This window comes from Balearica regulorum, chromosome 7 (genome assembly GCF_011004875.1).
Source record: "Balearica regulorum gibbericeps isolate bBalReg1 chromosome 7, bBalReg1.pri, whole genome shotgun sequence".
Taxonomy (NCBI): Eukaryota; Metazoa; Chordata; class Aves; order Gruiformes; family Gruidae; genus Balearica; species Balearica regulorum.
The window spans coordinates 14462320-14482924 of record NC_046190.1 but is presented as its reverse complement, the minus strand read 5'-3'; the positions used below and the strand labels follow the sequence as shown (position 1 = coordinate 14482924).

At 46.3% G+C, this 20605-nt stretch overlaps 2 protein-coding genes across 10 annotated transcripts in view; both read right to left on the bottom strand.

Moving 5' to 3' along the window:
• ATP5MK (ATP synthase membrane subunit k) overlaps positions 1 to 20605 on the bottom strand; it is a 236409-nt gene that overhangs the window by 111044 nt on the left and 104760 nt on the right. The gene's annotated exons all lie outside the window — the stretch shown is intronic.
• The window catches only part of NT5C2 (5'-nucleotidase, cytosolic II), a 62226-nt gene that overhangs the window by 1878 nt on the left and 39743 nt on the right, over positions 1 to 20605 (bottom strand). For 4 of the 8 annotated variants that reach the window (XM_075758012.1, XM_075758013.1, XM_075758015.1 and 1 more), the window contains 14 exons: positions 12109 to 12226; positions 10602 to 10697; positions 9239 to 9330; positions 8991 to 9048; positions 7587 to 7680; positions 6514 to 6567; positions 5304 to 5387; positions 4515 to 4556; positions 3242 to 3349; positions 2827 to 2893; positions 1970 to 2140; positions 1081 to 1132; positions 771 to 831; positions 73 to 249 (listed from right to left, as the gene is read on the bottom strand). In XM_075758012.1, the coding sequence (XP_075614127.1) occupies positions 73 to 249; positions 771 to 831; positions 1081 to 1132; positions 1970 to 2140; positions 2827 to 2893; positions 3242 to 3349; positions 4515 to 4556; positions 5304 to 5387; positions 6514 to 6567; positions 7587 to 7680; positions 8991 to 9048; positions 9239 to 9330; positions 10602 to 10697; positions 12109 to 12226 (1274 nt within the window). Of the gene's footprint in view, positions 1 to 72; positions 250 to 770; positions 832 to 1080; positions 1133 to 1969; positions 2141 to 2826; positions 2894 to 3241; positions 3350 to 4514; positions 4557 to 5303; positions 5388 to 6513; positions 6568 to 6673; positions 6885 to 7586; positions 7681 to 8990; positions 9049 to 9238; positions 9331 to 10601; positions 10698 to 12108; positions 12227 to 16103; positions 16164 to 20605 lie in introns of those variants that run through there. The other 4 variants (XM_075758017.1, XM_075758019.1, XM_075758016.1 and 1 more) reach the window with 3 other exon arrangements.

The window sequence follows — 20605 nt, the reverse complement described above, 5'->3', positions numbered from 1 at the left end:
GGTGTGTCAAATGGAGGCACCTGTGGAAGTGTTAACGAACCTCTGCCCACCTCCCTGGGGTCTGCAACTCACCAGGACGTGGGCAGCTCTGAAGAGGTAGCTGAAGGGGTAGTAGAGGAGGTTGATGAAGGAGGCTGCATAGAGATCAGCGTAGCGCATCACCTGGCTGGCAAACAGGGTCTGCCGAGAGCCACTGCGGAAGAGGCTCCCCATCATCCCGTAGCACATGTCCATGTCATGGGTCACTTTCTACAAGCAAAGGGCAGGTTAGATCCTGAGCCAGGCAGGCTCAGCAGCATGACAACCCTGAAGTGGAGTGCACTGAGGGCTGGGGGCTACATGAGATCTGCAAGGGTCTCCAGCAAGGCTGGATACACTCGTGCCCTGTGGCATCAGAGCACAGCCACATCCCAGCTAACAGAGGGGAAGGCAGCAGCGGGCTCAAGGCCAGCACCTGCCTCAGGCTGGTGCCCCAGGGCTACAGCCCTGCCGAGCTTGTGCCTGCCAGTGCCCTGTCCTGCAGCAGTGAGCACTGCCCATCAGCGCTGCTGTGCGCACGAGGAAGGAGACCCTATTCCAGACCAGGCTGCCTTTCAGGAGAGCCAGTGGCACTGGTGAGCTGAGAAGCTCCTCCGTTTGCGTCCACAAAGCTGGAATGGCTTTGCCAAGCCTGCTGTGCCCACCCACAGGCAAAGCATTTCAGGGCTGAGCAGTGGGGTTGGGTTCCTTTGGGATCCAAAAGGATTAAAAGGGATTTTTATGATTGGTACCTTAATACGTCTCTGGATGGAGCTGATGTCAGGGCGTTCATTGCTGCTACTGTCCAGATGCCTAGTTACAGGCGAGAAGGTAAATACATGGTGTGAAAAGCCTTTCAGAACCAGAGGCTGTGGGATGGGGGCTCAGGGGAGGGAGGCTGGTCTGGAGGGGAAGGTTGGTCTCGTGGGCAGAGCCCAGGCCCAAGTCAAAGCTCCAGCAGCAGTGCTGCTAACCCAACCCCAAGGATTTGTCAGAGCTGCTCGTTAGCTGTCGCTAAGCTGGGAGAGGCAGCAGGAAAGTTGTCACTGTTTGAACACTCACTTGTATAGCTCGGCCAAGAAAATGTCCAGACTCTGCAGCTCTTCAAAAAGGGCTGGAAAATCCAGAAAAAGAAAGGGGGAAAAGGTAAGTTTAAACTGTTGAAATGAAAATGGCTGAAATCAAACCCACCATCCTGCCCGCTCCCCTTGCGTGGCAGTGGAGGGGCACTGCATCAAGGAGCACGGCATCTCACCGCCCCTGTGCGGGGAGGGGGTTCAATCACGCTCTGTGCCATTGGCAGAGCTTTGGGCTTGGTTTCTGGTTGCCCCTTTTGGTCTTGACACTGAACGTTCACAGCCCTCACCAAAACCTTTCAACCAGCCACAAGGCAACTTGCATAACCCCAGACCTATTTACACACCAAAGGGCAAACCTGGGAGAAAAGCAGTAGCGCTGGAGGATGGGAAACACACAGCACTTTGGCAGCAGAGCAGCAGAGGGAGCGGGAGGAAGGAGGAGGAAGCAGCTGGTGAGCAGGGACTCCCTGCAGATGGGAGAGCAGTCATGGCTCAGGTATTACAGGGTGTCTCGTCAGATACTTTTTACTGGAGAAGCCACAGCTCCATGCGGGCAGAGGGAGAGGAGTTTTTGGGGCAGCGTTATGGATGAGGAACAACTCAACCCCACCCAGCTGCAGCTTCCCCCCAGCCAGCTCAGTGCTTGGCTGATCACACGCAAGCGGCCTGAGAAAGAGCATGGGAAAGGCCTGAGACCCTGAGGCTGCCCCAGCTCCTGCCACCGACACCCAGACCCAGGGAAAAAGGGCCGAAAGGAGAAGTGGCAAGCCAGGGTGATCTCTCCCCTGCACCCCTATGCCCTGGTGATCTCAGGGGTGCAGCACCAGGCAAGCAAGAGCAAAGCCTGGCCTGAGGTTTGCCCAGCTTCTGACCGCTTTTGTCTGTCCAGACGTGCAGCTCCTGCGCCAGCTCGGGGATCACCAGGAAGGTCCTCCAGCCCTGGCGCTTCTTGGACTTGAGGATGTCTCCAAAGATATGGTCTCCGATGTACAAGATATCCTTCCCTTTGGCCCCCAGCAGGTCACAGACTGTGTCCGAAGAGCCTGAGAGAAGAATGGTGTGGCTCAGAACGGGGAGCCAAAAGGAAACGTGTGGCTCATTTCAGAGGGCCAGGGTTAGGGACAGAGCAAGTGCATTCTCCTCCCAGAAACCTCCACTGCTAAACGTAGTACCCCTGCTCTGCCATGGCAGCACGGGGCACTGCCCACCCACCTGGGAGTTCACCCAGGGACAGCTCTGCCCACATCCCCCTCACACATGAACAGCAGTAGCAGAGAGGCCATGCTGCCTCCCATCCCATGTGAGAGTAACGGAGCCCTGGGCATCACAGACAGCCCTGTATAACCACCCACTGCCCTTCCCTGGCTCAGGGGCATGACCACCTCCGAACATGGTCATACTGGTGGCAGCACTGTTAAGTACCGCTGGGAATGTTGCACAGGGCCAGCTGCAGCTCCTCCTCTACCACAAGCCCTGCAGTGGCATTTCCCAGACCCTGCCAAGCATGGAAGAAAAGGGCGTTTGAGGAGGAATGGGTCCATTTCTTCCTGCACTGGGCAGCAATGATGATGAAGAGCTTCTGGTGCAGCGTGCAGAGGGCACAGGACAATGCGCTTTGGGAAACACAACCCTGCCGAGCGCCTGGCACGAGTCTCCTCACAGCCTGAGTGGCTGAAGGCCACAAGGGCACGAGAGCCACTCCACAGGACAAGAAGGGTTCTTGCCTCACCTCCTGAGTACACGATGCCGTGCTGCAGTGGGCCAGTGTAGGTACCAATCTTCAGCTTCCCGGTCACCTGAGGAAGGAGACATTGTGTTAGTACAGACAGCTGATACTCTGGATCTTTTCTGTCTTATTGATACTTTACTCTTTGTCTCTCTCACTCCCAGGCAGCCTAGAGGTGGCCTTCCACAATCTTTTCCCATTGCCACCTGCGGTACATTAGGGAGGGCAGCAAAGCTTCAAGCTCTGCTGTGCCCCAGGTAATGGGGTTGCTCAGGAATCAATAAGAGGAGCAGCCAGCCCACCATCTCTAGGGCAGGTCCTCTCTAAACACTGTGTTGCCCATTGCCACTAAGAGACGCCACAGAGGAGGTGCAGGAGCCCCTTCCAGCCGTAGAGGTACCCTCCATACGCCACTCACCGTGTCCACCTGCCGCAGCACGGTGCCTTCCCCAAAGAAGAGGGGTTTTCGCGCATCCACCAGGATCAGGTCAAAGTAGGACTGCCACGGCCGATGGGCGCTCCCAGGCTGCAAAGGCAAAAAAACAAACCCCAGAATCAGGCACAACACAATCAACCACAGGGAGTTTAACCGGAGTGTCACTGTCCATAACCATAACCTTGTGACATTGCAGGTCCATCAAAATCCCCTAGCTCGTGCCTCTTGTGGTACCATGCTGGGTTGCCAGTGCTATCTCCTAAAGCACTCCCCTTCTGCGTCAAGCCCATCCCGACCCAGACTAGCAGTGAGGGCTGAAGACGTGGTGTGAGATAGGAGAACTGCACTGAACATCCACGTCACAGCCCAGCTGTCACGTAAAGAGATGCTGTACATGACACTGCTGCCACTGTTTCCGAAGGTGACATCCTGCGTAGATCCAGACACATGCAACTTCATGGCTTCAGTCTTAAAAGGCCACGTTGGTACATTTGCCAAGAGTGGGAAAATACCTGGACTCAATTCCACAGAGCACAGCTTTGAATCACAGCCCTGCCCGAAGGATACCGGGCATTCATGAGCCCTTTCTGCTCCATGCTTCCGCTCTTTCTGAGATCAACACCACAGCAAGGAGCTATCACAGTTTGTGGTGATTTTCCACATTCTGAAAATTTCTCCCTTGGCTGCCTTCTACCTTTAGAGTACAGTGTGAAAACAAACCTTTTGAGCATGTCTCAAAAGTCTCCAGTGGGAGACTGAGAAAGCAGTATAAATTCAGCTCATAAGCCTCTCTCCAAAAGTTGCAGGGCTAAGTTTTGACCTCCGAAAACCAGAAAAACTATGACTAAAACTTTTGGAGTTACCATAGTCAAGACACAATCAGCCATCAATGTTTCTGCTCTTTTATAAAACTCTTTCCTTGCCATCAAGGTTTTTTTAAACAACATCTAAAACATTATGCAAGATTTCTAAGAAACTTGGCTGCAAAATGCCACAGTTAAAATGTGTTATCACTAAAATAATGTTATCATTAACACAGATTATTGTTTGAGACCAGATGATGCCTCTTTTCTCTTTGTTGTATCATATTTGCTTTGATCTTATTCAAACAGGACACAAAACAGCAAGTGTATTTTAACCAGATTAAAGCAACTAATCCCACGCAGCCGATGAAGCAGGATTAAAATGCTTTGCAGCTACACAGATAATTAGGCACATCAGTTTCTATTGGAACTGCAGTCTAGAAATCACATACCTTTGGTCCATGTGGAAAGTCAAACAAGTAAGTCATAATTTTCTGAAAGACGGAAAGAAAGTATTCAAAGATGTGTTTTTAAACATACATTTGTGTAGTTTATAAAAGCATACTTTTCTGCTTTTATCTTTTCAGGTTACAGAACTTTACTTTCAGGACTTACACAAAAGTCAGCATAGATTTGGAGACAAAATGAATGGATGGAATTTAAAGTGACATGAATTAAACCCAGTAATTTTTATAATCAAAGAACACATTTGCCTCAGAAATCTGCACACTGCTTCAGGTATATCTTGCAATGCTTTAAAATGGCACATAAAACTTTGGATTAGCAGTGTTGCAACATCCTGACATTTAACTGGAGTTGTGGTAACCGTGTGTATTCCTACAGCACAGCAGAGAGCCCATCCTGGCTCTTAGACCCCTCTAGGACACAGCTCTGGTGACCTGTCTGTACTCAGACTATCTCATTTGACAGGGAAGTTCTGCATTTTAAAGGATGTTGAAATCTAAAATGAGTATCGCTTTCTCTTGCAGCCTTTTAATTACTGAGGAACTGAGTGATGCACAGAGGGACTTAAGCCAGGCCTCTATTAGGTCAGTAGCAGAACCAGGACTACAAAAGATGACTCAGGACCTAATCTGCATTCACCACTAAACCATCCTACATCTAGCTTAGAAAACACCCAATTCTCCACCAGAAGATGTCCTCCCAAAACCCATACAAGGGAATGGCTGGCTTTTGCTTAATCCATTATATACCAACACAACAATTCAAGCAGCACTTACATCTGTGTATTTATAGTCGCTGTTTGTGACAAGAAACACCTTCCCAACTTCATTCATGCGGCTGAGCAGCAGTGGCAGCTTCCCCTGAAAGCCAAGGGACAAACAAATCACACACAAAAGTTAGAGATTCATCTTGGGCAAAACACTCTCAACGGTGATCCCACCAGACAAAACAAAGCAAATCAAACCATTGAGCAAGCAAACTCATGTGTTTTGCACTGGCCAGAGCCCAGGGGAGGAAGGTGAGCGGGAAGGGCTGAGCAGGGCTGCAGTGCCTTTGCCAACCGCAGTGCCAGGCACCCTGTGCTGCTCCCACCGATCTGCTCCGTGCCAGGCATGCTGGAGCAGCTCCTCCAGCTCCAAGTCCATTCCCAAAATGGGCCCAGGGGCAGGTGAAATCTGAGCTCACATGAGCTACAAGTTGGAGCACATTATAATTCCAACCTCAAATTAGGGAGAATTTACTCCTGGGGCTATTTTTATTGAATCATAAATCTCAGTCCATTGCCAGAGTAGCTGATTACCTCACAGAACGGTTTCCTAAGAATTTTGCAGGCATGTAACTAGAAACAAGGTTAACTGCTTTAAAGTGATACTCTACCACAGAGCTCATCTGAACTAAAGAATAATTATACTGTAAGTGATCCAAAGGGGCCTTTCGCACTGCAGAGAGGGCAAAAGTAAGGGATCCACTGGAGCTTGCTCAATTAGACGTGCAGAACACACATTTTGAGGCTATCAAGAGACTGGACATTGGTGAGCCATTCAGGATCTTTCCCTCACTCCCTCGTGGTTAAACACGTGTAACATTTTTGCTGGATGGCTAAGGAGTACTTCTGTCTACAAAGATGCTTATCTGTTGCTTTTTAAAAAGAGGTCTGCTTGGGCAGAGAAAATGTGGGCAGGGAACACAGTTGCTTTCACCACTATAGAAGACCCTTGCCAGTGTATTCACCTGTGTCCCGTGATAACATTTCCTCTGGCTTTTACATTTTACGTAAAAAACGTGCACGTGAATACAAAATCACATGGATCACTGGCTCAGAATAAAGCCTGCATCCGAACTTTCCACTTTGTCTTTGGTTACTACAATAGAAATCACAGCGTTATCTGTTTTGTGATTTAGTAAAGCCAATCAGCAGGTTTATTTCTTGCCTGCTTACTCAGTACAGAATGTCACACAGCACAAGTAAAGTAACTTCACACTTACATCTTTCACCACATACTTTTCCAGATTCTCAAGGGTCTTTTCCTTGAGCGATCCCTGAAATAGAAACAACAGAACCCAGTGAGGTAATGGAAACTTATGATGTAAGAGACATCAAAGTAATGCCAACTTTCACACTTTAAAATGCTGTGAAAGTACAAACCAGGGCGAATCTGAATCAGTGACTCTAGAGATGAGAGGCTTTGAGTAGCAGGGACCATCACAAACTCTGTGATCCATCGATTCCCTCACCATGGTAAATAATCCACTTCAACAGCATTTTAACCCTTTCAGAAGGGAATACAATAGAAACAAACAAAAAATAGATTTGCCATACCAAACAAGACAGTCAACGACCTGTCTCCAACACTGACCATAATGCTTTACTCAAAGGCCAACTCCAACATGTATCACACAACACTGCATAAGGAAAGAAAAATAGATTCCTGATGTCTGCATGGCTAAAAGGACCACCACAAGTACAACTGTGAGCAGAGTTCTCCTGTGACGGTTCTCCATCCCACCCCAATAGACCTCTTGAATGAGGAAGAACTAGAAAATCAGGACTTTAACCAGACGTTAATGCTCACAAAATTATACTCTAAATTCGTGTATGAGTGTGTGAAAAAGATGAACTGCCTCTCCTCTCTAAATAGAGAAGAGCTGATGTATTTCTCTGTTTAAAGCAGGTACTTTTCCAACAACATAAGATAGTATCAATGTAAACCATTTACATTAAAATGCTGGTTTAATAATTAGGACAATGTACAAGTTGTGGACTCTAAGTGCAAATACCCTCACGGCACCACATTCTAAAACCCGTGAATTACAGTACAGAAATGGAATCTGGGAACAATAAAAAGAAATAGGAAGCCAAGACAGATATGTTCCAGTACTAGGAGGGCAGCAGAGATCTTGACTTACTCACATACAACTGCAATTTATTATTTGCTCACTAGGCGGCAAAGCCGGGCTCTTGCCCAAAAGTGGAATAACACATCTTAACTCATGAGTTACAAACCAGTCCCTCTAACTCAGTGACAACTACAGACGTCCCAAGAAGTTCTTGCAATCACCTTGTAATGAACCCAGTCAACAGCATCTCTGACATCCTGGAACATACTCCTGAAGGACATGAAGAGGTCTCCATCTTTAAAACCTGTTTCACAGCTGTGAGGATAAAGAAGAGAGTTTACAGCGGCCAGTCGCAGCAGGTAAGAAATACATCAAGGAGAGAGACAGTTCAAAACGTTGTCCGGAGCTTGTGTTTTCACCTTACCATAATGGTTTCTTATTTACTACTTTACTCAGACTTGAAAGAAGGCTACAACCAGAGTTTAACAGCACCTGTGTGTTACCCAAGAACGTTTGTTTAAAATTTTAGGATGTGAGTTCCTAACTATGGGCCTGTGCCTCCATAGCAGTCCTACAGCCTTCTGTGACTGCAACTCTTCTTTTTCCCCCACAGTATTACAAGAAGGAAAAAAGACTGGGGTTGTGCAGTTTGCACCATTTTACAAAAGATGAATGGTACTAAGAAAATAAGCGAGTGCTGGCTTTTTCTCCCTCTTTCCAACACTAAAGAAGGGGGTGCCCTGGAAATCAACTAAATGTAATACTCGCTGCTGAGAGGAGGAACTACTTCTGTGTTGAACAGGTAAGAGTTAACGTGAGAAATTTCCTCTACAAGATACTGTGGAGGTATTTTTGAGACACCCATAAGAGTTTGCACCAGAAGAAATCAAGGATTTAACAGAGCTGTATTTATTATGACAGTAATCATTGCACCTGTCCTGAGAAAGGATACTTCACCTGATGGATTGTTGGCATAAACAGTTCCTCTGCTCCCAGGTAAAATCCCATTAAACCTTTGCCTTCCACTCACACAATATGCAAAGACGACCCATCACATGAGTCAGCAGCACAGCAGCATTCACATTTGCCAGTTCAAACTGCAGCTTGTTTTTATGCTTATACCTATTTGAAAGCTAGGTAAATGCTCATGCTGCACAAACAGCCTTTTATACCACACTGTGCCTGAGCATTTCACCTTTAAGTGAACAAAGTCCTCAGTTATGACATGAGGGACTTGTGGTTACTGGCTGAGGAAATTCAGCCTTTCAGTCACCAGTTCAAACATTGCTCCAGTGGACACAGGTTCAAAATGAGCTGTCTGGTGCCTGTAATCCCCCTGTCTGCGGTCTTAGAAGCTGGCCCAAATAGCAGTGTCAGACAGTATGGTGACACTGCTATACCCTGTGAAGGAGACCCTCATAACCAGCCCCTGCTGTACACACAGATCATCTCGTCACCGTTAAATTCTCTTAATGTCAAAAGAATAAGAGGCCTGAACTTTTCCCCACCAAAACCACTTGAGGGGCCTCCACTGATATTAAGAACAGCTCCAACTGTGCTGGACTGCTCTTTATACTAACAATCTTACAGTACCATCAGCACCTCGAACTGGAGGGAATACGTACCTAGTGTACCGGTCACAGTTAGTAAAGAAATCCACTAGGCAAGCCAATAGGTAGGTCTCTGCAAAGAAACACAGCAAGATTTTAAAACAAGGATAACATCATACAGCCAGCTAAATTTGGGCCCCGTGCCCAAAAGAAGAAAGTTCATGCAAAAAACCCGAAACAGATAAGTAAAGTAAGACATTATCAAAGCTTTACTGGCTTCAAAGGCACAGAAACAGGCCTGTGTTGGCTCACGTTAGACTCACCTGGTAGATTGAATAACGTGTTCAGAATGTAAAACCTATCTGTGTCATCCCTCTGGATAAATTTATTTGGATATTGCTCCCGTGTTTCAGGCCTGAGAATAGATAAGGTGGAGAAGAATGAAGCCACAAAAAATAATGAGGATAAAATGTGCTGACCTGCAAAATACGGTTGTAGCTGGGTCCATTAACTAGAGTCTGTTGTGCTTTAATCAACACTCAGCTTTCCCACGTGCGCTAGTGGTGCAAGAGCAAAACTGCATCCACCAGCGTTCCCTTCACCGTGCTGGCTCCAGCCAAGCTGGGCACAAAGCCCTGGTTGCTGAGTCAGCAAACTGAGCAGAGCCCACACAGGGGAACAGAGTGGTCAAGAGTCCACAACTCGACCTTGCACCCCATGCTGCTGGCTATAACGATGCCTTAAATCATCTACACTTTCATTGTTTTCTTATCTTAAACTTTCCCCCACTTTCCATGGGTTGCTTTACACTCCTCCGAGCAGCTTTCAGCAGGGGAGTGCAGGGCTGTGCTGTGGGAGGCTTGCCTGGGGCCCTCTGCAATTAATCAGCAGGGTGGTGATGACTAAAGTCATTTAATTATTCTGGTTTTCTTCATTTCTGGAGCTTCTGAAGATCCCCTCTGACTCAAAGAGGAACTTGAGTGCATATATAAGGGCTTTTCCTAAATTTTGGCTTCCTGATACAAGGACTCACAGGCCTGCAATGACAAGGCTTGTCACCTTGGAGGCCCTGAGCTGGCCTGCACTTGTCTTCCACCCATCCACCCTCGCAGCAGGGATACGAGGGGATGTGCTGGGACACTGCAGTCCCCTCTGCTACCTAAAGCACCTTCTCTGGGGCAAGAGAAATGCAAGCAGCCAGGGAAGGCTGCAGGGAATGGCACGCGATGACTCACGTCTGACACCCTCAAAGGTCAGAAACACAAAGGGGTAGAGCAAGCTTGTTCCTTCCCCAAGCCAGCTCTAGCCCTTGAACTTCCTTAGCAATGGCTGTAGAGTCCTCTGTGCTCCCAGCAGCCCTCACACAATGGCTTTGTCTTAACTGACAAGCTGCCGATGTTAAACTGTGCCAGGACTGGTGAACAGCCCCCAGATTATCCAATCAACCCCTTCCCACAGCACATTTTCTTCTTTTCGGCACAGACCTTTCCTTTATGAACACCCCGAGCTGTTGCTCTGTCTGGGACCCTCAATGCATCCCCAGTCAATCCTGGAGCTGCAGAAACACCAGTACAGCATCTGCTGTTAGGGGAGTCCATGCAACTCCTTAAACAATGGGTGCCCCGAGGATCAGTGACACAAAAGAGCGTTTTAAGTCAAAAAGAACAGCCAAGAGTCAGCACTCACCCTCTGAGGAAATTAAAGCCATGTGCACACACTAGGAGGTTTCCATAGGCGTCAACTTTCAACAGGTTTCCATAGTGGGTATCAAACACCAGGCCTCTGTTAAGAAAGCGATTTAAGATACGAAGAAGCGAGCATAGTAAGCAGTGAACATTGTAATAGCAGTTCTTTCCAAATCAGCTCTAGAACAGCTTGCTCACTTGGCGTGGGGCATCAGAACAGAGTTGCTGTTATGCAGATGGGGTCCCTACTGTCCCTTTTACCTGGCTGCAGGTGAGCAACACGAGCCCTGCATTGCCAGGCAAATGGTACAGCTGATCTGCTCTCCATGGACTTGAAAATGGAACCGTTTAACCCGGTAGAGGCTTAGCTATGCACGTACCAGGGAAGACGTGGGCCTCTTCCACAGGATCATGAATCTGACACCTGTGTTCGTGGCTCCCTGACAGCCCTGCTGGGCTGCAAGAAAGAGCGAGGTGGGATAGAGGAATTTCTCTCCTCTTTTTCATTGCTCTGTCACAGACAGAGCCAGATGGGGCATGTAACTATTGCACAAAATGCTTTGGACATTCCTGGTTCCAACTCCAGCAAAACTCTGTCTCACTTAGCTAGTAGCTTGCATGTGGAGAACACATCCTTCCCATAGAGACATCCCTTCTGTCCCCTCCCTGGGATGAAGGCAGTGGAATTAATGCAGTCTTCATCACAGGTTTGTGAAGGGCTACTGTCTTGTTATGGGCATGGACACACTCAGCAACAGTCTCAGTGTAAAACACGCTGAGAGGAGGGAAGGAAGAAGGCTGCCAGACTGAAAACTGGAACAACAAGCCAACAGACCCTCTAGTCCAGTCTTTTGTAAAGTAGCTGCAAATGAGTCAAAAAAGCAAAATCCAGCAAAGGCACAAGTGGGAACAACTTAAAGGCACAGAGTTAGATCAAAAGCCTTGTTTAAAACAAGCAATGTCCTTTTCACCTCTGCTACCAAAAGACAAAATATAAGAATTTAGTAACTTTGCACTGTTAACTTTGCTTTCAGTGTTTGATTCATCTAGACAAGTGAACAGGATTGGTCCCACTTTTATTGTTGCTTACCGTCAGCTTAATTTTCAGGATGTCTTATGCACCAGGACACTATTAATTAAAATCATTAGAAAAAAATGTTCTGAGACATTCTAGCAGCCTCATGGACAGTAATGGCTCCTTCTCCCCTTGATTTTGATTTAACTCCCAATCCAATTGTGTCTCTGCTGTCTTTGCTTTGAAAGGTTATTTTTGGACCAAGTTTTCAGCAGGCCTCTTTTCTTGCACTCTCCCTCTTTGCTGGCATGGTCTCGTGTGCAAAGGCCCTCTGCATACTGGAGCAGTCCGCTCCCTTCCCCAGGATCTGTGGTCAGCCACAGGCTTCACAGGCACAACTCTAAAAACCTGGCCTCATGTGTTGCCTGTGAACTTTACAGAACAAATATTCAAGGCCTTGAGCAGGCTCGGTTGGTATCTGTTAGTCATTTACCTGGTAGGGAATGCAGGATCATACACAAAATTGAGCAGCTCATGAGGGTATCCAATGGAAACTAATCTTTCTACGGTCAGGTCAAATCCAAGAGATTCGTATTCAGGGGATTTATACACTGTACCAAGATGAGATTTCAGTTAGAAAATTTTAAAACAGCTAGGGGGTTAAACAAGAAGGCAGTTAAAAGTAATGTACCCGTTCACCCTCCTCCCTCCTCCGCATCACACGTTCCCTTCTTCGCTCCTGCCCTTTGCTGCCTCAGGTCCCCCATCCCAGAGCCACGGTGGAATTAGCTCACGCTCCAGGACTGCAGCCGAGCGGAGCCGCAGTTCAGGTTTCAGCAGCAGAGTGCACCAGATGAAACATCCGTCAGTCTATCACAGCTCTCTGCATCAGGAAAAATGTATTTCAAACTGCAGCTCCCCTCCCTGCAGTCCCGTTAGGCAGATGCACGAACGTTCCCTGTTCCACCTGCTCGGGATTGGGTTTTGGTTTGCTGTTTTTGCAAAGCTGATGAAGAAACCAATAAATTTTGGGAACACATGTATTCATTAAATTCATCGCTGCTGTGCTACTGTTACTGCTCTGGATACAATCCCAAAGCTTAGTATTGTCTCCAGATTTCACCCCAGGGGAATTTATGTTTGCTGCAGACTAAGTTAGCTTGAAGATAGAGCTGTCAAGTTAACGTACGATTTGTGTGTTAATAATACCATATGGTACTGTAAAAATCTGTTAGCTATTAGCCTTGTGCATCAAAATGCTACTCTTTTAAGCAAGCTTACTGTTCTCACATTTCAGAGGAGCTGCTCATCTGTGACACACACCTTAGCTCAATGCAAAAAGAAATGGACCTGTTTAACCAAGCCATTCCCACCATCAGGCCTGTCTTCCTGCAATGACCTTCCCACGGACTGGAAATGTTACTGCTTAATCAGATCATTAAACTAACATTTAAAAGGAAATCACTGTGTTTCTATGACAGACGGAAATCACTGTTTCTCTGACGGTGTGTTTAGATTTGCTGCATGGTGCTGTCTTAAATTGGTCCTAAGATTAACAAGGTCAAATACAACCCTTGACTGCAATGAGGGTTACCGTGGGTTCCACAGGCCCAACTGTGTCAAACACTTGAATATTTCAAATTTAGCTAGGTAAAATATAAAAAAGTGCAAGTTACACAGTAAGCTCATTAGAAGACAGACTGCTTCTCCTGAGAGATCTAGCACATCTGTGGAACTCACAATATATATTAATACACACTGTCTATACTGCCCAGGTAATCAACACTGTATATATATACTGTGGAATACAGACACTCAGTCTGAGAGGAGAAAACAAATATATTAAATACTACAAAAATACTAAAAAGGCAAGGACTACAGAAAAACCAAGAGTGTCAAAAGACTCAGATCATAGTAACTGTGACAGGGCTCCCATATCTCTTAATAATCTAAAAAGCACCAGAATCCTAAGAGTTAATTTTCCCCATTAAACTAGCAGCATTAAAAATGTAATAAGCAAACCTGTAATGTTCTTGAACAGATAACTAAAATCAATAAAACAGTTATCAAAATCTTCAACCATTATTATAGCGATGGCAAACATCAACAACATGATAGAACATTCAATGCACGTAGTCTCTTCTGTCCTTTAGGAAAGGAAGGGTTGATTGAGCTATAGATAGGAATAAGCAATCCAAAACTACAGCTAATGAAGAAAGCAGTGACTGACAAGGCAATTCTGGGGAGTGAGCTAGAGTTGAAGGGAGCAAAAGGCAGTTAGGTGATAAACACTGTGAGAGTGACAGCAGAGCACCATCTGGAAAAAGGAACTCCTCTAATGCAGGACAGAAAAGGCACTTCCCAGGGAAAACAGTAATCAGTACACCTGCAAATACTCTCAGAAGGTGAAAGCTCTGCAAAGCTCCCCATTATGTGAAGCAGCCTCCAGTCCCCCACTCTGTTCATAAAGCTGCCACACTCCTAGTCAGCTTCCTGGGAATTTGACCATGTAACCAACTTATCAAAAAACCATCACTTCCAAACAAAACATTTCTCCAAGGAAATCCTGCTCTTTCTGAACTCACCAACCATGGTGATGCTGCCAAGACACAAAGAATCCCAAGGAGCATGCTGGCATCTCCTCCGGACAAGCAGAAGTGGTTCATCAACAGCTCCAGCAGAACCTTTCCAGGGAAACTGTAGGGCTTTCGGTTAAACAACCTGTACATCTTGTTAACGCTCCACTAGAGAACGGCTGTGGTGGGACTTGTGGCCAGCTGCTCACAAAATGCCCTCGCACAATTTGTTCCTTTCTGTATTTGTCTCTCTGTCTTAGATTCATCACTACAGACCTCCTTTTAACTTTCTGAGTCTAAGAAAACAAACTGAAGCACCAGTAGGAAAAAGGGTGAAGAACAGGTATCGACCTCAGCCTTCATCATCCCAAGTCTCTGTTGAGGTGGTACTGCGACAGGGTTAATCTGAATGTTTCTTTTTGGGGGGGTCGTTATTCCCCTTACCTCTCAAGCTCTAGATTTTTCTTCCTTGACTTCTCTGAATAAAACTAAACTACTAGCTCGTTCATGCCTCAGGTCCCTTCCCTATTTTTCTACCACTCCACAATATCTGGAAAACGAGAGCTGTCACTAAACAGAGGCATGGGAAACTGGACTCCTGGAAACAGGAAAGGGACAATAAATGTTCCCCAGTTACTGTCATACTTACTGTTGAAGATAAACTTTCCTTTAGTTAGATGCATAGCTGGGAGCAGCCTGAAAGCTCACTGAGCCCACCTTGACAGCACCCTACACCGCAGCACATGCTGCATCAATTGGTACGAGCCACAACCCACTGACATGTCTCGCAAGCTGTGCGAATGCCTGTTGCGGTAACATGAGCTTCTGGGCAAACAAGCGATCCACCTCCTTTAGCTCAAGTATGAACAGGCTAACACTGCTGCAACTATGGCAGCACAACTGGGGGAAGATGCCCCAGTTATATGCATTACTAGATGAAAAAACGTATTTCAATATTGTACTTGGGACTGGTCGCTCTCTCTCGTATCTTGTTTACTTCAGGCATCCGTGGGGAAAAAGAGTAGAAAGGAGAGATCAGTATTTTTTTCCTGCAGCTGCATGATGAAAAAATAGTTTAAAATTTTCCTGGAACAGCCCCCTCCCTCAGACCTGGTTGCTGAGACCACAACTGGACATAACTTGTGTGCCATGGTAATGCCATGAATTCAGCTATTTGCCATGCAGTGTCCCCCGTGCTCAGCTCTTTCACCCAGCTGAGAAGGGCCCAGTCTTCAAGCACCCCCATCTCTGTGAGGCGGCAGAGCCACGAACCCATTTTCAGAGCATTCTTGCCCAACGCACGTGAGATTATCATCAAGACCAAAGAACAATTTACATCTTATTCTGATTTCTTTTTCTCTTTCTTGCTACTTGATGGCTGTGCCTCTGCCACTGTGCCAAGTCCCCAGCTCCAGAGGTCCACGTTATTTCAATAGTCTGTGTTCCAACACAGGCAAATGCTTCAGTGGCGCAGGGCGATCAGCACCCAGCGCTTGTGGATTATGCAACCAGGGTGGAAAGAAAACAACCAAAGCTTTAAAAAAAACAGAAGCCAGTTGACAGCATTTCAGCCTCCCTTTAACACCATCACTTGGTTTAACATTATACTATTTAAAGGTAAAAAGCAGTACCCCGGGAGTGAACGTTGCAAGCCTTCAGGTCTGTGATGAGTGCGGGCGTCCCTTACACGGTACGTGCTAGGAGGGAAGCCGATCTGGAATGAGCAGGGGTTGTGCAGTAAGGTATGCAATTCTCATGCATTTGTGTCGCTGTTTTTACCTTTGCTGCCAAGACACATACAGTAACAATTTTATAACCTTCCTGAAAAGGAAAAAAAAAAAAAAAAAGAAAAAAAAGATCTCTACAGAGGCTCCAGCTTATGCAAAATGCTGCTGCCAGGATTTTAACTCACATGAGGCAGATGCAGATTCAGAGTGTCACTCCAGTCTTGACGGAGTTACACTGGGCTCCCCTGTTAAAGAAAAAAATCAGACTGATTTTAAAACTGCAACAGCTCTTGCCATGTGGGACTGTATCTGCTGGAGCTCTGTCCCCTGGTAAGCTCAGAAGCCGGCCTGGCAGCTATTCCAAATATACTTACAACTGATTTATAGAGGAGGCACAGTTGGTAATCGTGCATCCTGCAGGCAAAATTCTGTCCTCATATCCACAAAGCAGTCTTAGATCATCAGTTCAGTGATAATTAAGAGGAAGAGGCTACAAGCACATTGCCCAAGTGACACAAACCCTTCGATTTCTCTCAGACACAGAGCAACTGGGTCAAGAAAGGGTCTGGTGCTCTTTTTGGGACTTTGCCATTATTGTCCATTCCTCAGTTGGCCACAGATTACTCCTTTCAGGGCACTCACTTTCTTTCACGCCACAAAACGCCTGCACGCGTCAGTGCAGGAGACGTAAGAGACTGAGTCAGGAGCTACTCCGGGAATGTGAGAAGAGAATTTTGCCCTACATCTGAAGGTGCTCCCAGTGAGAGCCTCGCACACCGGGTCAGCCTGACGTAGCACATCTAAATTCAATTGTATACTTTAACACTTATGCTTACGCTTGGGTTTTTATGTGCAAAGCATTGCAGGATAAACCGGTACCAAACCTGCACATAGTGCTGCACCGTATGGCAGTGCCCTGGTTTGCAAGCACACACAGTAAGAAGACCAGACCTACTCTGCAACTTACAGGTATGCACAGAGTAATCAGGAATAACTTTGAGATCCAATTTGCACTAAATACAAAGCTGAATGAGTTGGAATGATGTTGCAAAAAGGACCCACAGAAGTATGCAGACCTCCTAGAAAGCTCCTCTGAAAATGTGTGTTTAAAGCCTGTTTTGTTTCAAAATTAGTAACTGGGGAAGGCTGTAGCGCATGTGATGGCTCTGTTTAAGCTGTGGGGAGGAGAAAGCCCTTCAAGAGCTGCCCATTTCTTTCCTTGTTCCTCCTTCATACACACAAAGATTTCAAATTCAGGCAGGGCAGCTTCTCACTGAAGATGTAACATGGTTTCTTCCAGGGCTTGTCAACATTTCTTACAAGCTGGCCACGGATCATAGGAGAGAAGCAGGAGCTAAAGGTACAATGACCACCCCCTTCTGTGCTGCTTCAGTCATTTTTGTGAGATGTATTTGCTGTCTCAAAGTGCACACCTGCAAGCCAGACCAGCCTAGCCATTTTATTTCTGACCACTACGGATCTGATGCTGGTAAAAGCCCTGAATTGAGAACAGTGCCAACATGCTGATTTCCCACTCCATTGAGGCAATTTAGAGGAAGCCGCTCCTCATCACCAGCACCCTGGTTTAGGAAGGGAAAGGTGAGCTCAAGAGGTTACTGCAATAACAGCAGCAGCCCACAGAGTGAGCAACTCCTCCAGAGAGAAAGGCAGGGTGACTATGAAATGATGATGTGAAGTCCCTGACTCCAGTTTCTCCCCATCTGTCACCCTCTTGCCAGTGTGCTCTCATGTGAATGCCCCAGCATCCCCTGAAGGAGTTTCACCACTTCCAGCAGCCAACTCCTTGCCTGCTGTTCCTCTCATGAACATGGAAGGTGAGAGCAGTAGGCCCAGACCCCGCCTTGCACTGGCAGGGGCCTTTGGGGAGCAGCTGCTTTCTGCAGCTGGTGCACTGCCTTCTCCACTGATCCTCTGGGCACAAAGCGGCTTGACTCCTTCCCCAGGCACGTGCTGAGAACGCTGTCCATGCTATAGGCTTCCCCGTCCTTGGCCCTGGCCACTGAGAGTCACTTGGGAATTGAAACACCTTAGTCTACCCCCACTATTTTGGTTGGCAGATGAAACTAATTGGCTTTTGACTTTCAGGTGTTTAGATAAGATCAGTATTTCTCAAACTAGAGGTGATGACCTTCTCCAAAGGGTTGCAAAAAGCTTTAACAAACATTCAATCTTCAGAAATTTTACCCACTATCCGGGTTCTCCAGAGGTCACACAAAGACAGATAAGCCAAAAGGTGGACAGATGATGCAAGGGGTTTAGCCTTTTCTCTGAAGCACAGGAAATGCAGTCCATTTACTTTGTGTCAAGTCTTGAAGAAATGAAAGTAAAATAACTAGAAACAGGTTATTTCAGTTGCTGCTTATTCCCCAGTGAGTAAGGCATGCAAATCAGGCAGTTAGGGACATATATGGACAGGTGGGTAGCTAGTATCCAGATTTATACACGTCTCAGGCACAACATGCATAATTAAGCTTGTGCAAATAAATTTCAGAAATTACACAAACCTGACAAAGAGCAGGATCAAAGTGCTGCTCATTTTAAATGTTGATCCATATTCTGAATGGCATCACAAATGAATAATACAAGTACTTATTACAAATACATTTATATCAATGTTGTGGTCATGAAATGTGCTTAGTTAAAGCCCTGAGGACCAAGATCCCCTTTTAGAATCCCATCCCCTATAACGGTACAAGTATCTATGTATCCTGTCTCAACAGTTTCAATCAAATGAGATCCTAGACTCGTGTCCCAAAATAGGATAGATCTATCCCCAGAGGTCTCCATTCTGTCAACATTGCCTCTGCGCGTAGCCCCAAAGCTGGGCATTTAGTGCCAGCTACCGCAGGGATGTTCTGTGCCAGTCACCCCCTCCGTGACCAACCAGCCCACTGACTATTTCACGCAAGCGCCAAATACTCATTCCCTGGCACTTCTCATCACCCGACCTGCAACTCCAGCTGAGAATCCAGAGGGAAACAGTGAGTGACCAGTCCCGGAGGTGTTTGGGACACTGGACTTAATTAAAAAATAAATCGCCCTGAAGCAATAATACCAATTTAACATACTACTAAGTGTTGGGTAGGCATTTCACATACTGCCATCGTTTGAGGAAAGTTTGTCTCAACTGCAGGGCCACAGGCCTGAGGATCCCCAGAAGTAACCAGGTAGTGAAGAATGCTATCTGACCTCCACACACTGACCCTCCTTTCATGGTATCTATTATCTTCATAATCCCTTACAGAGCAATGCCAGTTTTCAAATATAATTAGAAAAGGAGAGGATTTATGGTCTAGAATACTAATGACCTCAGCTTCTGTGTTATGGGATCTTTTCTAGCCAGGCGAGGTGGTGTCATGCACCATCACTGAAACATAACGAAAGGGAAATGTAACGTTTCACACTATGCTACTCTCTATGTTAAAATAATTCATTGCTTACACAGGAAGGAATCTGAAATGTCATGTTTAAGTTTCACACCTGCGTGTTAGCTTCCCGTCGGTTTTGACAGCAGAGTCAGCCTGCTCAGCTCTGATGGGAGCCCAGACTCACTCCTGGCTTGCACAGCCTGGCAGGGTGCACTGCAAACACCGCAGAGGATTTTCTTTTCCATGAGAACTGGAAACCCTGCAGAGGTACCTGTGTTGCGGGAGCCTCTGTACAAACAGGCTCAGCTGGCTTGGCAATCCCAGGAGAGGAAGCAAACACAAACCTCCAGCTCCCCTTGCCTTGCATTTCTCTTTCTGAAGACCCATCAAGTGTTACCTCAACTTCTGCCACAGCTGCTGCAGACATTTCCCTTCACAGCATCCTCTCCAGACATGATGGGAAAAAGAGACACTCCTGTTTAAACACTTTTTAAGTACAGCACTGGATTCAGTTCATCTCTGCCCACGTAACCACGTGCCTGCTATGTGCCTCTCTGCGTGCAGAGCAATGGAGTCGTGCATGTTTGTGCTGTGCCGACCTGGGAGCTCAGTGCTGTAAACAAACTGACAAAGTGGTAAATGTGCCTAATTGTAACCACAAGAAATCCCAAACGAAACCCATGGGACAATTCATATGTTTTCAGTTAGGAAGGTGGTAAATCACTGACTTGCCATTTGTTTATGGACTCAGCTGAACTATGACCATAAAGGATTTATCTATGGTCAAAACAAGTTGAAAACCAGCCAGGAACAGACCCCAGTCCTCTTGACTCTTGGGTTTTGACCTTAACCACTAGATCATAAATAAAAATGCCCTGTATTATGCAAAGTGGAATTGTGGTATTTCAGCCTATATTTAAATTGAGTTTTTATAGTACCAAACAAACAAAATGGGTAGCAATATTATGTTTTGTTTCTTTGAATTCACTCAGTTTTTCAATCTGAAATGAGAAGAAACTGCTGCCATATTGATAATAATTTTCATTTATCCAAACAAACTTTTTCAAACACAGAAGAGTTCTGTGCAGTAAGACAAAGCTGAGCTTTAAGCACACTTCTAATTTAATGTACCTTTTCTATTTCACTAGAAATTATGTATTTGTAGCGATCAGCAAACAAGACCTTGACAAAACCCCCAGGTGCGTCCCAGGATATTTTCGTATGCTTAACACACAAGCTGCTCTGCCGTGCATGAACAGTCAGATCTTGCGGCCACAGACGGTTTTGACAGTAAATCT